The sequence below is a fragment of the Brassica rapa genome, chromosome A07, assembly GCF_000309985.2.
Source record: "Brassica rapa cultivar Chiifu-401-42 chromosome A07, CAAS_Brap_v3.01, whole genome shotgun sequence".
NCBI classification, from domain to species: Eukaryota; Viridiplantae; Streptophyta; class Magnoliopsida; order Brassicales; family Brassicaceae; genus Brassica; species Brassica rapa.
In genome coordinates this window covers 27538293-27555288 of record NC_024801.2, presented here as the reverse complement: position 1 = coordinate 27555288, position 16996 = coordinate 27538293, and the positions used below count along the sequence as shown (strand labels likewise).

The following is a 16996-nucleotide window of genomic DNA, read 5'->3' as shown; positions in this document are numbered from 1 at the left end:
TATAATAAAACCTACGTGTTTATCAGTCTATATAATTTTCAAGATTTTTTAAGTTGTATGATCTGCTAGTTTAGGTTATACATATTTAGTTTACAAGAACAAGCATATATATTAATAATATACAGTGCTATTATCTTTTTCAAAAAAATATACAGTGCTATTATAATGAGTGCAAACATCTTGGGCATAAAAATTCGTTAATACAATGGTTTTAGAAGGACAATTGTTTATATTTTAGTACCTTCTTTCGTGCCAAAAATAATAATAGTACCATTCGTTATGGTTATGAGTTTATGGTGGACATACTCTATTCCAAGAAGTTATGTGAGAATGATATGTGCCAACAGAATATGAATGGATCGATTTAGCATTGATGATTTGATGTTGATACACTTGTAAAGTCTCATGATTTGACCAGTGAGTTTGAGTTTGCGGTCCAGTATCAATTATTCACATGCTAGTTTTGCATTTTATGTTTATAAAAAAAATCCACTCCTAAAGTTTTTTTTTTTGAGAAACACACCTAAAGTTAACAACTCTTTAACTAAAACAATAAAATAGCATTCGCGATACATTTGACAAAACGAGATTCTATTAAATCATTTATTTGTGAGGTCGATGAAAAATAAATGAAGCTCGCAGATAAATAATTTACTCAACTATTCAGTAGGTGAAAGAATTAAATATTCAATTAGTGTGCAAACACGAATGTATAGACCATATATAGTGTAGATGTTTGGCCTGGTAGTGGTTTACTGGTTAGGTGCGTGCCGATTTATAATTATGTCCATGACAAGTGAAGAAGGACGGGGAGTATGTACTGAATTGTTGAGATTGTGTGGTCAAATTTGTGAAAGTTGGAAAATTTAGGGGTTCAATTGGGCCCCATTTATTTAAAGCCCACAATTAACTAACCTCTTATGCTTGTAGGCCCAAAATGGTCCCAGCCCATTGATTGTTCTCATCTACTAACCTAATCAATGATTTTCTTTTAGTTCCCTAGTTATTCATATATGTTGGATGACACCATACAAACAAAAATTATCACCATAGACGATAAAATTATTATCTGACATTTATAATATAAATATCGTCATTAATTTGAGTAACCAATGTAACTTTTATAGCAAAATTTTTCTGAATCAAAATTTAAACTAATTTCATACTAATTTATTGCTACTAGTTTGTTTGTTTATTTATTTACATGTGGTGCCATAAGCCTGAGCTCAGCCATCGTAAATATCCGCGGGCACTCCCGACCACGACGCCTTTTATGGATTAGGTTATGTTGCTATTATCTAGCTAGATCAATCTAGGTCAATGTTTTCCGGTAAACCAAAATCTATTAATTGTGATTAATAAGATGGGATAGTATTGTACATCATTGATAAGCTGATATAATTAAATGCTGAAGTATACTACTACTAGTTAATTACTCGTGACCAATATTTCTGACGATAATATCTATGTAGGTGTTAACGAATTTGACTAATAATGTGTCTATACTATGAATTGAGACATTAATGAGCTCAACTATAATTCCATGCAACTTATGCAAACAAAACAATGGAAAATGAAACAGATTTATAGAGCAAGAGGAAAACGGGCAGGTCGATTAATAGCATGGAGTAACATACTATATGATAGTGATAGTGATACACACGACACACACACATATTTTTCGTCTAAAAATATCACAACAATTTAGTGCGAGGGATGGATGCTGATAGATTTTCATAATGAGAAAAAAATGATAATGAATTCGTTACGTAATTGATGGTAGCATGGAAACCCTAGCGTAACGCACGTGGCACGCCATGTTATTAATATCTTATTTCAAGGTAACTTATATCTATTTTCAACTATGTACTAAACACATAATAAAACTACGTACATATTTATCTTCAACAAACCATTTTGTGTATAGTATACTTTCTCAAAAAATTGTATAGTTATGTACTGAGTTTAATTAACTAGCTATAAACTCTGTTACAACAGCCGAAAAATACTAATTTATCATGTTTATAATTGTCCGAGCAGATTCTAAGTATAGTTCGGGACTTTTTGGTTAGCATAAATTTAGAAATTAATATAATAAAATGTATATTCATTCGATTTTATTTATTGGTATATTAAATTATATTTCAACTTAGTCAGTGAGCCTTCCTTTCGCATTTGTTTATCATCATCAATTCAATATATGTAGCGTAAGGATTAAATAAAACTTTCAACAGAATCCATGTAAGTTAGTTTTTGAATACCAGTGTTCATACTGCAATATAGAAGCGAACACTACCTAGAAATACTACTTCTGAGTATTAAAATATACTACTTTACACCGGCCTTTTTATTAACGTAACCATTATAAAATATAAACATACACAGAGAGATAGACACATAAATAGCTGTCTAGAAAATACAATATGACATAGTAACATATTGTATTTACCATTCGTAAGAAAACGACACGTTTGTAACATTAATATCACAATTATAATGGCTACGATCTAGCATTGATATCAAAATACATAACAATGATACTCTCGTCAGGTACTCAAACGTCACGATCAAAACGACTACCTAAAAAAGAAGTTGAAGTAAAAACAAACAGTGAGGTGTATTCAAATAATGATGATATATGTGTGGTAAATAAGCATTAAATATCGAATTCTATGGAAGAATGCTAAATAATAAAATAGTAGAAATTAGGGAGACTTTAAAATAAAGGCATGTGAGAAGGGTGTTGACAGTTGTCAGAAATGCCATGCTGAGATGGGGCAAAGAGCTTTCACTCCTTGTGGGTCTCTTTAATTATCTCTTTTCCTCTTCCCTTCCTTCTAATTAGTTTCTAACCTAACAGTAAATCATACTCTATGATCTGTCTATTTGCATTTTTATCAAGTCTAAACCTAAAAACCCGAGTTTCTAGACTAGGAAATTCATATAACTATACCGTATAATAGATTATCTACCTATTTGTTCTTCAACAAAGTAGGTCATAGAAAGGTGCAAGCAACAAAGCATCAATGACGAACGAAGAAAAAGATCAATTACTATTATGCTATTTATGGTAGTAGAGTATAATATGAAAGCTTTAGTTCTCGATAGAATACCAGCTCGGGTTTAGTTGGGGCACTTGATTTCCACCGAAAAACATTTAATTTCTACGATATACCATAGCGCTGCATCATTTTATTCCTTTTCACAACAAGACAAAATATAAGTATATATATTATCTAGTTCTATCTCTCCATTTTGATATTAGCATACAGTGTTTCAAATATAAGCATTAATTAAAATCGGAAAACAATCTACCCAGTGTAGTACATATCACCAGCACGTAAAACTGTTAAATCCCTATAGTAATATATTCAATATTTTACAAGTATATTGTGTTTTATCAACATCCTGCTGGTCTTATTTTATTCTAACAATTCTCCATTTGCTATTGCATAATGGAATTTTAGCCCATATTCAAACAATCAAGTTCATCCATGGACCATGCATAGGTTATCACGAAAAGATAAATAAACATTTACTTGCCCTAGTGTAAAAATACTAAACATTAAATAAAAGAAAATTAAATTAAATGAGTCATTTTCAAGTATATATATTGACGTAGGTGTGAACATACCTGTCATCACAAGTATGCGATCCACTGTCCTTTCCTAACTTCAACATTTTCACTTCAATACTTTCTCAATCTCTTTCTCTCAAGCCTTTATATAAACCCTACCTAATACGTACGTACTCTCCTCACACTCACTGAGTCATCAAAACCTACGTGTCAATGACCGAGTTATCCATTTCCTCCGTCCAACAACCTTCTCTGGTGGAAGAGGAGACTCATCACCACCGAGAAGATGAAGAGACCCATCGAACAAATAAGAAGAAACGGGCTAGACCCGACCCGTGTTATAGAGGCGTACGGATGCGAACGTGGGGCAAATGGGTCTCCGAGATCCGCGAGCCACGCAAGAAGAGCCGAATCTGGCTCGGCACCTTCTCCACGGCGGAGATGGCGGCGCGTGCGCACGACGCAGCTGCTTTAACCATCAAAGGACCCTCAGCCGTCCTCAACTTCCCGGAGCTAGCCACTTTCCTTCCTCGTCCAGCTTCCTCCTCTCCACGCGACGTTCAAGCTGCAGCCGCCGTAGCCGCCGCCATGGACTTTTCCTCCTCCTCCTCCTCTGCCGGCGTTATCTCTGATCCCACCACCGTTGTCCCCGAGTCGCAGTTATCTTCTTCAAGTAGCTACTTGTCGTTTACATCGTCTTCAACATTGTCACCGTCGAGCGAAGAAGCAGCATCATCAACGGCGGAAGAACTGAGCGAGATAGTCGAGTTGCCGAGTCTAGAGACGAGTTACGATGAGCCGTGGAGCGAGTTCGTGTACGTTGACCCGGCGTATCCACCTAGTTCGCCTTGGTATTTTAATAACTGTTATAGCTTTTATCACCACAGCGACGAAACTGGCACTTCGATGGGTGAACCTTTTGACTCTTCCAACTTTTGTCTTTTTCCTTAGTTTAATTTCTCCTGTTTTTTCTTTTCCATTGTAGACCATTTTCTTTGAGGTTTATTTAATTATTGGTTTCACAACAGTGTTTAATATACTCGATTAAACCTGGTTTTATCAAATAATATATGTTTCATAGTTCTTTTTGTATTGTGATCGGATCTTCTAGAAAAAAAAAGCTAAAACAAGTCACGCATGCAATACCTAACAGGCCAATATGATTGTAGGATAACTATTTTCTGTTTTTTATTTTGTAGGTTTAGCAACATCATAAATGTTTGTAGGTGAATATTTCGAGCATTGAACTATTTATATGAAGGTATAATAGGCTGGTATACCTTTTTTAGTTTGAATGTTTAATTTGTATAATTAATTAAATCATGTGTTCTCAGATAGTTTTTTAGCTGGCATATATGGAATCTTTTTCCAACTTGGTACTTAATTATTGGTTTATTATCATCCTCTGAATCTAATTCACAAAATTTCTCTTGTTAGATCGAGCTAACTAGTTCAGATGAATTATTGTGTATTAAAAATTACAAAGAAAAGCTTACACTTTTGCGTTTAAAACTCTATTTATACCCTGCTATAATGGATTAAATATCAAAAATTGTTGTACAAGAGAAGTAAGAACTTATTGTTCTGCCAAAACCAAATTGCAGGTAAATTAAGCATACTTATGCTTTAATCCTTATTTGACTTTATGACATTAGTCAGACGTAATTAATGACTTGACCATTGAATTAACACGTGCATGCACTAACTCATATGCAAATCCGATGACGTTGATTAACAAGAAGTCTTTATTTGTTTCTATTTTTCTTAGACGAAATTTTATTTTATGTTTGAACAATTCAGTTTTTTTTTTCGTACGCAAATTAACAAGTATTGCGTGAGTCTCTCCTCGACGAAAACTTCAATCAACACCCGCCACATGAGGTGATTAAGCTAACCATTTAAAACTATTATCGTACATTAACTTAAACTAAAATCAATTGTTCTTTCAAAAAAAAAAAACTAAAATTAATTGTTACGTTAATTAATAATGCATTTAACTATTCCGTAGGAAAAGGTCATTGCCATCGGGATCCGCGGTCAACGGAGGTTCCACCCACGAGCACAGTGTTTATTTATTTTTTTGCTCAAATATAGATGATTCTTTTTGATAGTTTAATGGGGACCCATTTTATATACTATAAATTTTATAATAATGCAGGATCTTTTGTCAGATGTATGTAAATTATTATGCTTAATGATCGGAAATAGAACTTCCAAAAAAAGTGTTGCGAATCCTACAGGAGAAGGGTCATGCCTTTGGTTTTCAAGAACCAAATCGTCCCCTAAACTATCAAAGTTAATCGTTTTTTCAAAAAAAAAAAAAAAAAACATCTTGTGAACTCGAACTCATGCAGAACTTGTTAATTAAATTTATAATTTGTCGCATGGGAAAGATCTGCAAGGAGAGCCAGCTCCTAGACCATCAGACAAGATCTGAAAATGCTTATTCTCTCTATATATAGAGTCATTATTAAAATTTGGATAAAAATTATATATCTTGTAATTCTAACCAATATATTTATGCCATTAATTTCTTAAGAAAACACATTAAAATTGTCAAACTTGATTGGAACTTAATAGATTATACTATCCAAAAAACAAGAGTTGAAAATTTATTTGAAAACCTTTTTCAAAAATGTTGATAGTTGATTTCGACTAAATAATTTTAAAATTAGTATGTGGAGTTGAAGACTTTCATAGTAATAAAACGGAAGTCTAACATGTTGATATAAAATTCCCTCTATTTCTGGAGGTGGTAAGTCGTGGCCAGGGCATGGTCTATTCTCCTAGTTTCTAAAGATCGGTGGCTGAGGCTAATATGTTAGTATATCATTGATTTTTAGAGGTTATAACTCATAAGTCGTCTGTAGGATCGGGGCTGAGGCTAATATGTTAGTATATCATTGATTTCTAGAGGTTATAACTTATAAGTCGTCTGTAGGGTTGCAACATCATTTTCCTGTAGATCGATATCTGGACATGTCCTTTGATGAGAAGAAAAGGGTTGGTGCTGACAAAGATAGTGAGATGGAGGAGAGAAGACGTCAAGTAGGAAGAGAAATCACAAGTTCTCTCATGAAGAAGTTTTTTATTTTATTTATTTAAGTTGTTTTGCAAATAAGAAAATCTGATTCCCTACTCTCACGGAAACAGTTTCTCCACTTTCCCATTTCCTTGTATGTGAATCCACGACAAGATGTATCTCTTCTATTTAAATCAATGAAAAATCTAACAAGAAGTAGTCATAACTACCCAAAGAAAAGTGTGTGTTAAGTTTGTTCTTGAACAAATTCTCTTTCATTTGAAGAGAGACTTTAATTGGTATCAAATCACATGTTTCTAGATCAACAATAGATTATAGGAACCTATCATCGTTGATTCAAAGTTTCTTAGAGATGGCATGATCGAATTATCATGGGTATCTTTTGTTCTTGAATAAAACATTTATTTTCTTTATGAAATGGATTTATCCAAAACCGATTATGAGATTTATGGATTTGAAACAATTACTTAACATATAGTACATTTAAAATTTCTGGAAAATGATATATACACATTAACCATTAATATATTAGAGACCATAAATGAAATTAAGTGTGCAATAATCCACTTTTTCCGAGTATTGTTTTCATTGATCATTATATTATATGGTTTTCAAAGAAATTTAAACATGAACAGAACCTGCAATCCTAGCTAGAAGATTTATCCAATCTGTTTGTGAGGTACTGGCTTTCCTAGCTAGAAGAGAGAACTAGTAGATGAAACTAACGAATAGGAAGGGTTCCATGAGCCATAGAGATGTTCAAAAGCCCATAACTGCAGTTATATTAAACTTTGATTAAGGGCCTTTAGCCCATTTACTAAGGCGTCTACTTGCTAAGCATCTGGGCCGAGCCCGCGAATCTACCAAGCATCGTTATTTATAGTTTCGTAAACCGACTTAAACCGGAAAAAGGATCGCTAAATAACCGACTTACAACTCTCCGCTATAAAAGAATGTTTTCAACTTAACCAAACCCTAAAGGCTTCATCGAGACGAAGCTTCACCTCCGTTCGTCGCTCCTCCGCCGCGTCTATTCTCTCTCAAATCCGCTCATCCCGTCGATTAGTTTCCTCCGAGGTTAGCTTCTTCCATCATCTTCCTCTCTCGATTTAGTAGTCTGCTGTTTTTAAAGCTTTTTATCGATTTCAAAGCTCACCGATCGTTAAACCGCTACTTGTGGAGAATCCAGCTCAGATTCGTTAGGATGTAATCCGAACTAGTTGAGATCTAATCGTTAGAAACCCTAATTTATAGAGATCTAATTTTTGCATCATTAACCCTAATTTCGATTGATCTGTGTAATCAACATCGTTGAGTCTGGTAAGTTCTGATTAGTATCGTTCCTGTTTCTTGTTTTGCAGGTTTGGAGCTTACTATGGCGTCTCTTAAGGACCGTCTACCTCCGGCCAAATCAACAGCCGCCACGTTCTACGACCACTCCAACGATCCATGGTTCAAGAACCGTTTCACCGAGTCCGAATCCGAGAAAACCGCCGCCGTGGTTTTCAAAGCGGTGCCTGTTTACCTGAAGCGTCAAGGCTTCCGTCCTAGGAACCCTGAGGATTTTGGAGACGGTGGCGCTTTCCCTGAGATACACGTTGCTCAGTATCCCCTCGGGATGGGGAAGAATAAGTCTAACAAGCCTGGGGCCAAGACGCTTCCTGTTACTGTTGATGCTCAAGGGAATGTGATGTTTGACGCTATTGTGAGGCAGAATGAGAACTCGAAGAAGATTGTTTACTCTCAGCATAAGGATATTATCCCCAAGGTGCTGAAGAACGAGGGGGGAGAGGATGGTGTTGTGGATGAAGAGGAGGAGTTGCAGAAGCAGATTCAGGAGACTACTGAGGAGACGAAAGCTGCTATGGAGAAGATTGTGAATGTGAGGCTGAGTGCTGCGCAGCCTACTAATGTCCCGAGGCAGTCAGGAGACTCGAAGTTTATTAAGTTTAAGCCTTCTCAGCAGTCTTCGGCTTTTAATTCAGGTGCTAAAGAGAGGATTATTAGGATGGTGGAGATGCCTGTGGATCCTCTTGATCCGCCGAAGTTTAAGCACAAGAGAGTCCCCAAGGCTTCTGGCTCTCCTCCTGTTCCTGTCATGCATTCGCCGCCCAGGCCTGTTACAGTCAAGGACCAGCAAGACTGGAAGATCCCTCCTTGTATCTCTAACTGGAAGAATCCGAAGGGTTACACTATCCCTCTTGATAAACGTCTTGCTGCTGATGGAAGAGGTTTACAAGATGTTCAGATTAATGATAACTTTGCCAAACTATCTGAGGCTCTCTATGTTGCTGAGCAGAAAGCTAGGGAGGCAGTTTCGATGCGGTCAAAGGTGCAAAAGGAGATGATGATGAAGGAGAAGGAAAGGAAAGAGCAGGAATTGAGGGCTCTTGCTCAAAAAGCTCGTTCTGAGAGAACTGGTGCTCCTGCGAGCATGCCTGTCTCTGTAGACAGGGCTAGGAGTGAGAGTGTTGACCCGAGAGGTGATTATGACTATGACCGTGACCGTGAGAGGGAAAGGGAAAGAGAGAGGGAAGGGCCAAAGGAGAGTAGAGAGGAGAAGGATCGGATGCGGAGGGAGGAGATCCGAAGAGAGCGTCGCCACGAAAGAGAAAGGGAGAGAAGGTTGGAAGCTAAAGATGCTGCCATGGGGAAGAAGAGCAAGATCACGAGAGACAGAGACCGTGATATCAGCGAGAAAGTCGCTCTTGGAATGGCCTCTACAGGAGGCAAAGGCGGCGAAGTTATGTACGATCAACGTCTCTTCAACCAAGAGAAGGGAATGGATTCAGGTTTCGCAACTGACGACCAGTACAACGTATACGACAAAGGCTTGTTCACTGCACAACCCACTCTCTCAACGCTCTACAAGCCTAAGAAGGATACGGATGAAGAAATGTACGGAAACGCAGACGAGCAGCTCGATAAGCTCAAGAACACCGAGAGGTTCAAACCAGACAGAGCTTTCACCGGTGCTTCCGAGAGGTCGGGCAAGAGAGAACGACCTGTGGAGTTCGAGAAGGAAGAACAAGATCCTTTCGGTCTGGACCGTTTCGTGTCTGACGTGAACAAAGGCAAGAAGAAGCCTTTGGACAAAATCGGATCTGGTGGAACTATGAGAGCAAGCGGCGGTGGCGGCAGCTCTTCACGCGATGACTATGGTGGTTCTGGTCGAACCAAGATCAATTTCGAACGTGGTGATCGTTAAAAAGTCTCAGCACAACTGATCTTTCGATTCCAACACATGGTTCAGTTCTTATTTGGATATTCTGCTTTTGATTCAGTGTTTATGTTTTAGTAGTAAGAAGGCTCCTGAACTTGTCAAATACAGTCTTTCAAAACTTCTTATATTTGGATCTTTAAGAAGAGTTTTAGCTTATTTTATAACATCTTTAATGTAATAAAACTTTCTACTTTTATGTTTGGTTTTTATATAATGTTTGTTTGCATTTCTGATCAGGAGAAAAACCAAAGACAGAGATGGTCTTCTTCTCTAGTCTTGTCTGCAGGCTTAATGGTACCACCACTAAGGCTACACATTACGTCACCGTCTTTCACCTTCGGAATCATTACACTACTCCGGCCATAGATGAACCTTTCGTCCCTATCTCATCTCTTTCACCTCAAGACCGTAACAAGTTCTTAGCTAAGCTCCTATCAAACAGCAACAGCCTCGCTCGCGTCCGCCGCATCCATGGCGACATCTTCCGATCTCGCATCCTCGACCAAGACCCGATCCCTTTCCTACGCAACAACATCATGCGAGCCTACCTCCGCCACGACTCCCCTCTCGACGCAATCCAACTCTACATCGACATGGTGAGATCAGACGTTAAACCGGACCGGTACACTCTCCCCATCGTAACCAAATCCGCCGTCCAAATCCACGATCTCCCGTTGGGGAAGCAGTTTCACTCCGTCGCGGTGAAGCTAGGGTTCGCGCGCGACGAGTTCTGCGAGAGCGGGTTCATCACTTTATACTGTAAAGCAGGGAAAGTTAGGGATGCGCGTAAGGTGTTCGACGAAAATGCCGAGAGAAAATTAGGGTCTTGGAACGCGATTATCGGAGGGTTGAACCAAGCGGCGCGTGCCAAGGAGGCTGTGGAGATGTTTGTTGAGATGAAAAGGAACGGGTTTGAGCCTGATGATTTCACTATGGTGAGCGTGACGTCGGCTTGCGGTGGCTTGGGGGACTTGGGGTTGGCTTTTCAGCTGCATAGATGCGTTCTTGAGGCTAAGCCTGAAGAGAAGTCTGATGTTATGATGATGAATTCGCTTGTTGACATGTATGGGAAGTGTGGGCGTATGGATTTAGCGAGTCAAGTGTTTGAGGAGATGCCTGAGAGAAACGTCGTCTCGTGGACGTCTATGATCATGAGCTACGCAGCTCACGGGAGGACGGTGGAGGCTTTGGAAGGGTTTCGTCAGATGAGAGAGGCTGGCGTGAGACCAAACAGTGTCACGTTCCTTGGTGTTCTGAGTGCTTGCGTCCATGGAGGGCTTGTGGAAGAAGGGAAAGGCTATTTCGAAACGATGAAGTCTGAGTTCGGTTTTGAACCGGGGTTGTCTCACTACGGATGCGTAGTTGATCTGCTGAGCCGGGACGGGCGGCTCGAGGAGGCTAAGGTAGTGGTGGAAGGGATGCCGATGAGGCCTAGCGTGGTGGTTTGGGGGTGTTTGATGGGTGGGTGTGAGAAGTTTGGGGATGTTGAGATGGCTGAGTGGGTGGCTAAGCACATGGTTGAGCTTGAGCCGTGGAACGATGGTGTGTATGTGGTTTTGGCTAATGTGTATGCATCGAGAGAGATGTGGAAAGATGTTGAGAGGGTTAGGAAGTTGATGAAGGAGAATAAGCTTGTCAAGGTTCCTGCTTATAGCTCCACGATGATACTCTAATAATGATCACATGCTTAACTAATAAGTGTCTCTTTTTCAAACCTGATCTACTTTTGTTTTTATCATTAGGCTTTACATCTTTGTCTCTGCTTACACTTAGTGGGATAGTTTGCAAGTACAATAACATCATTATCATCAACATAATTAACCAAATCGTGGCTTCTTAAACATCCAATTTTCATTAAACAATGTATGTTAATCTGTAAATTAGTCCAATTATACACATTTTCTAGTTACATTTTCAAAGCTACTTTACTAAAACCATCTATTTATGAAAAAGAGCAAAATGAAACTTCAACAAATTACTGTGGTTAAGCCCACGAAAAGCCCGTTTATTAGGATCAAGCTTTGAGGCCTGCAAGCGTTTGGTAGGCCACCTCTGAAGTAAAGTGCAATCTGTGCAGCTACTTATACAATTTATATTTGAAAATATTTCTTTTTATTAGTTGATTTAGAAAGACTCAAATGATATAGTGTGTAAACTTTTTATATATATCTCATATGAAAATATTAAAAAATTCCCGGGGACTATATATATCATCCAAATCAAAACTGTTGGCTTATATACCAGCTACCGTCACTCGGAATTTCAAAACTATATGAAAAATAATCTTAATATATTCAGTTTTGACTAAACGAATATATTATATATCCAATCCTTTTGGTACTATTAGATAATTCAATCTTCATGACAACATTTTATCATTTTGATTAGTATGTACACACACACACATGCATGTGTCGTCGTCGTGTAAGCCAAATCTATAAACAGTTATAATATGGATTAGCTATCATAGGTTTGAATGGGCAACATAAGACAATCTTGCTTCCAAATATGTTACAACAAGGTTGATCAATAGTAAACCTACATTAATCAAATTATGATATTGTATATGTCTACTTTGATAATTGAATAGATTCGCGACGCAGATCGCTTAATCAGCAGATCGGTCCGAATCAAACAGATTTTTTTTTTTACCTCAAATAATATGGATACCTTTTAGTTTTGATCAACAGTTCCTAAGTTAATATTTTTTTCTATTTTCATAACTACTTTATACACATCATAATACTTTAAAATATTAATGAAACTTATAATTGTTTTCTATAAACAATCTTTTTCGTTGAATTAACCTAAGCTTTTCATACCAAAGACACTAAGCTTTTTGATTTCTCAATGAAAATGAAGACTTAAATAAGTTATCTTCAGACTGAATTTTTATTTAAAATATCCACTCCTAATATTATAGCTTACAGCCTTACAGTATATCGAATATATGACAAGTGGAAAATGACAGGAAACGACTTTTTCAACCATCACCTATGACATGAAACGACTTTTGCTACCGTCACGTATGACATCAAAATTAATGTATTTCCGAGAAAAGAGAAAAAAATTGTTCAAAGAAGTGAAAGCATATAGATCAAGGTCTCACCGCTCACGTTCGGAGATAAAATAAAAAGCATTAACAAGAAACTTTTTTAAAAAGGGAACGAATAATCAGACAATTCATATAATATTGCTGCAAAACAAGAAGTGGATAAGACTGTCACAAGACATCAACGGTATCTCCAACCTTTATAAATAATTTTTCTCCTGCTCTTCTTTTTCTCTGAACATTTTCTTCTCTTGGCTACTTCACAAATAACCAAAAAAAAAACACTCATTTTCTCTCTGCTCTTGAGAATCACGAGAATAGTCAAGATGGGAAGTTTAGGAGAAGAAGATTTGGAGCAGCTTGTGATCGATTACATGGAGTCTCCGATGATCGCCTCCGATGAGTTGGAGAAACCTTCAGGAGTTCTTATGAGTCTTCAGGTCTATATTTATTCTCATCTTCCTTCAATGCATTTCTATCTCTCATTTTTTTTTGTATAAAACTTAATAAATATATTTACAGGATGTTCTTGGGGCAAAAGGAGAAAAAGAGAAGGAGATTGAAGAGAAGATAAAATCGTTTATCAGAAGAAGAAAATTATCATACAAAGGAGACGATGAGAAGAAAGATGTGATGAAAAGGATTGTCTCTAAGCTTAGATCTGACGGCTACGATGCTTTTATCTCTAGAACCTCGTGGGATTCTTCTTTTGATCGGCTTGAAGGTAATAACAAAATATCACATTTAAAAAAAAGAATATTTAGAAAAATATTCATGTGATTTAATCTTTGCAAAGTTGAAGAATTTTTCCTTTGATTTTCGAAAGTTAGAGAAAGTCAAAATTTTAATTTTTTTGTTGTTTTGTGGAAATGTCACAACAGGATGTAGAGTGTTTCGTTGCACAAGAAAGTACGAGTTCATTGACGTCATGGTGGCTAGTGATCGCGACGGTGATGATGTAAACAAGCTGAGACGTGTGATCATTGATCTTGATTTCAAATCTCAGTTCGAGCTGGTGAAACAGACAAGATGTTACAAAGACGTGACTGAGATGCTTCCGACAATATTTGTTGCGTCAGAAGTGAGACTCAAAAGAGTTGTTTCGTTGGTTTGTAATGAGATGAAAAAATCGATGAAGGAAGAAGGAATGTCTAGACCACCGTGGAGGAATAAGAGATACATGCAAGCCAAGTGGCTCTCTGAGAATCGTCTAAGAGTGTCTGGTTCTAAGAAAGGGTCTTGGTCTTTGTTTGATGATGGTCAAGGAGGTGAAGATGCTGGGACAACGAGTCGTGGTGGCATTGGTTTGAAAACTAAGTGTTGTTTTCCTATTTTCTGAGAGGATTGCGCCAAGTTTTTTTTTTGTTTATCAATTTCTATAAAATTAAAAAAGAGTTAAGGACGGATTTTGAGCATTAGTTGTGTTTTTTTTTTGGGGGTAAAACATTAGTTGTATTTCTGTTTGTTGCTTCATATGATTGTTCCTTTCTTTCGGGGATGTTCAACAAAATTAAGGAAGTGAAGTGGGGCTTGTTGTATCAGGTTTTTTCTGATGCTGTATTGCATTTCTACTTGTATCAATAGCCTATATATATAAAAGTATAATATGTTTTGTCTTCATTTTAAATGTCCATTTTAGTATATAATGTTAGCTTTTCTATGGTTCAAGATATTTGATTAAGTGGATAATACTGATTAGAGGACTCGACTACCTTTTCTTGATTCTCTTTAAAAGATTTGAATGATTAGCATCTATGTGTTTCTCTAGTCCAAGATTCTATTATAGTGTTAATAAAAAGCTTTTATATATATTCTGCCCTAAAATTTGAATGACATGAGATGAGAAATAAGACGACAACATAATGGAGTAGCGATATCTTTTATACTGAATCTGGTTTGTAGAATAACTTTAGGGATATATACTATAAAATCTGGTCTTGATCGATAAAATGAACTATGTTTCTTGTTTTTTTGCTAATTATAACTTTTTCATAATATATAACATAATTAACGTTAAGAACACACGATTTTTTCACCATTACAAAAGGAAGAGGTTTATCTTTTATAGAAATGCCATGTTTGAACAGAAATGCCATGTTTGGTTATAAAACTATTGTCATAAATATTCGAACGCGTCTTCGTTAGTTTAAATTGTGTGGAGACTTTTTAAGCAATAATGTAAAACATTCAGATAAATCGTGGGATTAATGCTATTAATGGTCACCATCAACACTAGCGTCTTCTATAAGTCGGAATTGGTCACTGTTTTTATTGGTTTAATTTAAGACACTGTTATGTAATATTATTTCATCATAAAAGGTTTACAAACGAAAATACGATTTTAATGAAACAATGTGTAAAATGAAGAAATGATATACCATTTTATCAAAAAAAATGATATACCATAGTAAAACTGAGTTGGATCACATCAAAATATTTGGTTAAAAAGAGAACTAAATATTCGCTTTGACAAATGTTTGGCTGAACTTTACCTTTATGTTCAGACAATTAAATCAATAATTGATGTAAATGCTCAACCCTCTAGACTCCACCACAGGCTTTCATGAAGTTGGGATGATAATTTGTTTCTTATTTTGCTTGAATATGCTGTATGCACTACGTCAATTATTGAAGAATGTAGCCAATTGGTAGCTTTCCAATATATATCTAAATCAGAGTCATATCCTAATTAATAAGAATGACGAGGCGAATCAAATCCATCTCAATTATATAAAAAACCAAACTTAGATTAATTAATAACCATCCATCACTCTCAACTCTATATTCGTACGTAATCTTCTGTTGTCTTATCTATTTCTTCACGCTTTAGTCTTTCGAGTTAATCCTCGAGATCTTGAAAGAAACTTCGACTAAACTCACATTTACCAAAATCATAGGTAAGATAAGTAAGTAATAAACAAAGAGATAATGCATTGTATGCTACTACAAAATTAAATACATCATTTAATTGAATAGTAACTAAAGAGAGGAGGCACTTACAATGAAAAGATAGGGAAGCAACAGAGAGGATCTAGTGATATAAATTAATAGAAAATTCGATTTGAAACGGATAGTCAGAGACTGCTTATCAGCCAAGCAAGAGAGAAGTATGATGAAGAAATAGTCTCGACCTCCTCAATTCTTTAACTGTTTTTTTTACTGATATGACATTTTAATAGAATATTGCCACCAGACGAATAACGAAGATGGAATCGTGTTATTGACTTTAATAAAAATGCAAAAAATTAACCCAACACATTCAATGCATGAACTTATACCAAAATACATAATCTGATATAATAGTGAAAATTAGTTAGAAATTACTAGGAAATTAGATATAGAAGTCAAAGCATAAATCACAAAATGTCTAACGAGGAACTTTCCAAATAGTGGCGTAATAATATAATTTTTAATAGTTAATAATACCTAAAATTTGGATGTAAAAATACAGTTAGAGAAATTGTGGAATGTTATATAAATATATAGACAAAGAAGGGGTTTAATGTGAAATAGTGCCATGTGTGACAAGAAATCAGAATGCTTCCAGAAATGAGACAGAGAGTTGTGTCAGTTTCACTTGCATCATTTGGCAGTTTGAGAAATCCAACGAGCAGTACAGCAGCAGCCGAGCTACAAAGATCTTTTCTTTACTCGATTAGCTCTATTTTTATGTTTTTTCTCTTTTCTTATTCTATACCAAAATCGGGCATTGTTACCTTTTTACGTCAGACTTTATTCAATAAAACATATTTTATTCATGGAGAGTAACATATTCCAAAACTCCACCAAAAAAAAAATTATTTTCAGGAAAGTATGTAACATTTTCTAATATGAAATGTGATTGGTAATACATGGAGTAAAATGGTAAAACATTCAAAAAAAAAAAAAACATACACATAATTTTATTCATAATTTAGCTGGAGTAAAACAGTTCATTCTATTTCCTTTTTCTTTTATTTCTTTCAGCTATTTTTTATTTCTTTTTTATCCCATATTACTCTCTAATACCAATCAAACCCCTAGAATAATATTATGTGTACATTTTACTTTGTATAAACAGTAAATAGAGTAAATATAGAAAAATCTAATTTTATATGATTG

At 36.1% G+C, this 16996-nt stretch overlaps 4 protein-coding genes across 4 annotated transcripts; all 4 read left to right on the top strand.

Annotated features, from left to right (window-relative positions):
• Positions 1-269: 269 nt before the first annotated feature.
• On the top strand, positions 270-5883 carry LOC103832172 (ethylene-responsive transcription factor ERF037). The gene has a single exon (XM_033275515.1). The coding sequence runs from the start codon at positions 3791-3793 to the stop codon at positions 4526-4528; it is 738 nt and encodes a 245-aa protein (XP_033131406.1). The 5' UTR covers positions 270-3790; the 3' UTR covers positions 4529-5883.
• A 1634-nt stretch (positions 5884-7517) lies between these two features.
• LOC103832171 (SNW/SKI-interacting protein) lies at positions 7518-10073 on the top strand. Its single transcript, XM_009108134.3, has 2 exons — positions 7518-7697; positions 7982-10073. Exon 2 carries the CDS (start codon positions 7996-7998, stop codon positions 9826-9828), a length of 1833 nt encoding a protein of 610 aa, XP_009106382.1. The 5' UTR covers positions 7518-7697; positions 7982-7995; the 3' UTR covers positions 9829-10073.
• On the top strand, positions 10046-11591 carry LOC103832170 (pentatricopeptide repeat-containing protein At1g77170, mitochondrial). The gene has a single exon (XM_009108133.3). The coding sequence runs from the start codon at positions 10101-10103 to the stop codon at positions 11514-11516; it is 1416 nt and encodes a 471-aa protein (XP_009106381.1). The 5' UTR covers positions 10046-10100; the 3' UTR covers positions 11517-11591.
• Positions 11592-11915: 324 nt separating this feature from the next.
• On the top strand, positions 11916-16775 carry LOC103832169. Its single transcript, XM_009108132.3, has 3 exons — positions 11916-13335; positions 13418-13619; positions 13777-16775. Exons 1-3 carry the CDS (start codon positions 13222-13224, stop codon positions 14232-14234), a joined length of 774 nt encoding a protein of 257 aa, XP_009106380.1. The 5' UTR covers positions 11916-13221; the 3' UTR covers positions 14235-16775.
• The last annotated feature ends 221 nt before the right edge of the window (positions 16776-16996 follow it).

What these genes read in the sequence shown, in the direction of transcription:
- LOC103832170 (XM_009108133.3), top strand. Translation starts at nt 10,101, where the DNA reads ATGGTCTTCTTCTCTAGTCTTGTCTGCAGGCTTAATGGTACCACCACT.
- LOC103832169 (XM_009108132.3), top strand. Translation starts at nt 13,222, where the DNA reads ATGGGAAGTTTAGGAGAAGAAGATTTGGAGCAGCTTGTGATCGATTAC. An exon ending in GAGTTCTTATGAGTCTTCAG is followed by an intron (nt 13,336 to 13,417) that starts GTCTATATTTAT and finishes ATATATTTACAG; the next exon opens with GATGTTCTTGGGGCAAAAGG. An exon ending in TTCTTTTGATCGGCTTGAAG is followed by an intron (nt 13,620 to 13,776) that starts GTAATAACAAAA and finishes ATGTCACAACAG; the next exon opens with GATGTAGAGTGTTTCGTTGC.
- LOC103832171 (XM_009108134.3), top strand. Translation starts at nt 7,996, where the DNA reads ATGGCGTCTCTTAAGGACCGTCTACCTCCGGCCAAATCAACAGCCGCC.
- LOC103832172 (XM_033275515.1), top strand. Translation starts at nt 3,791, where the DNA reads ATGACCGAGTTATCCATTTCCTCCGTCCAACAACCTTCTCTGGTGGAA.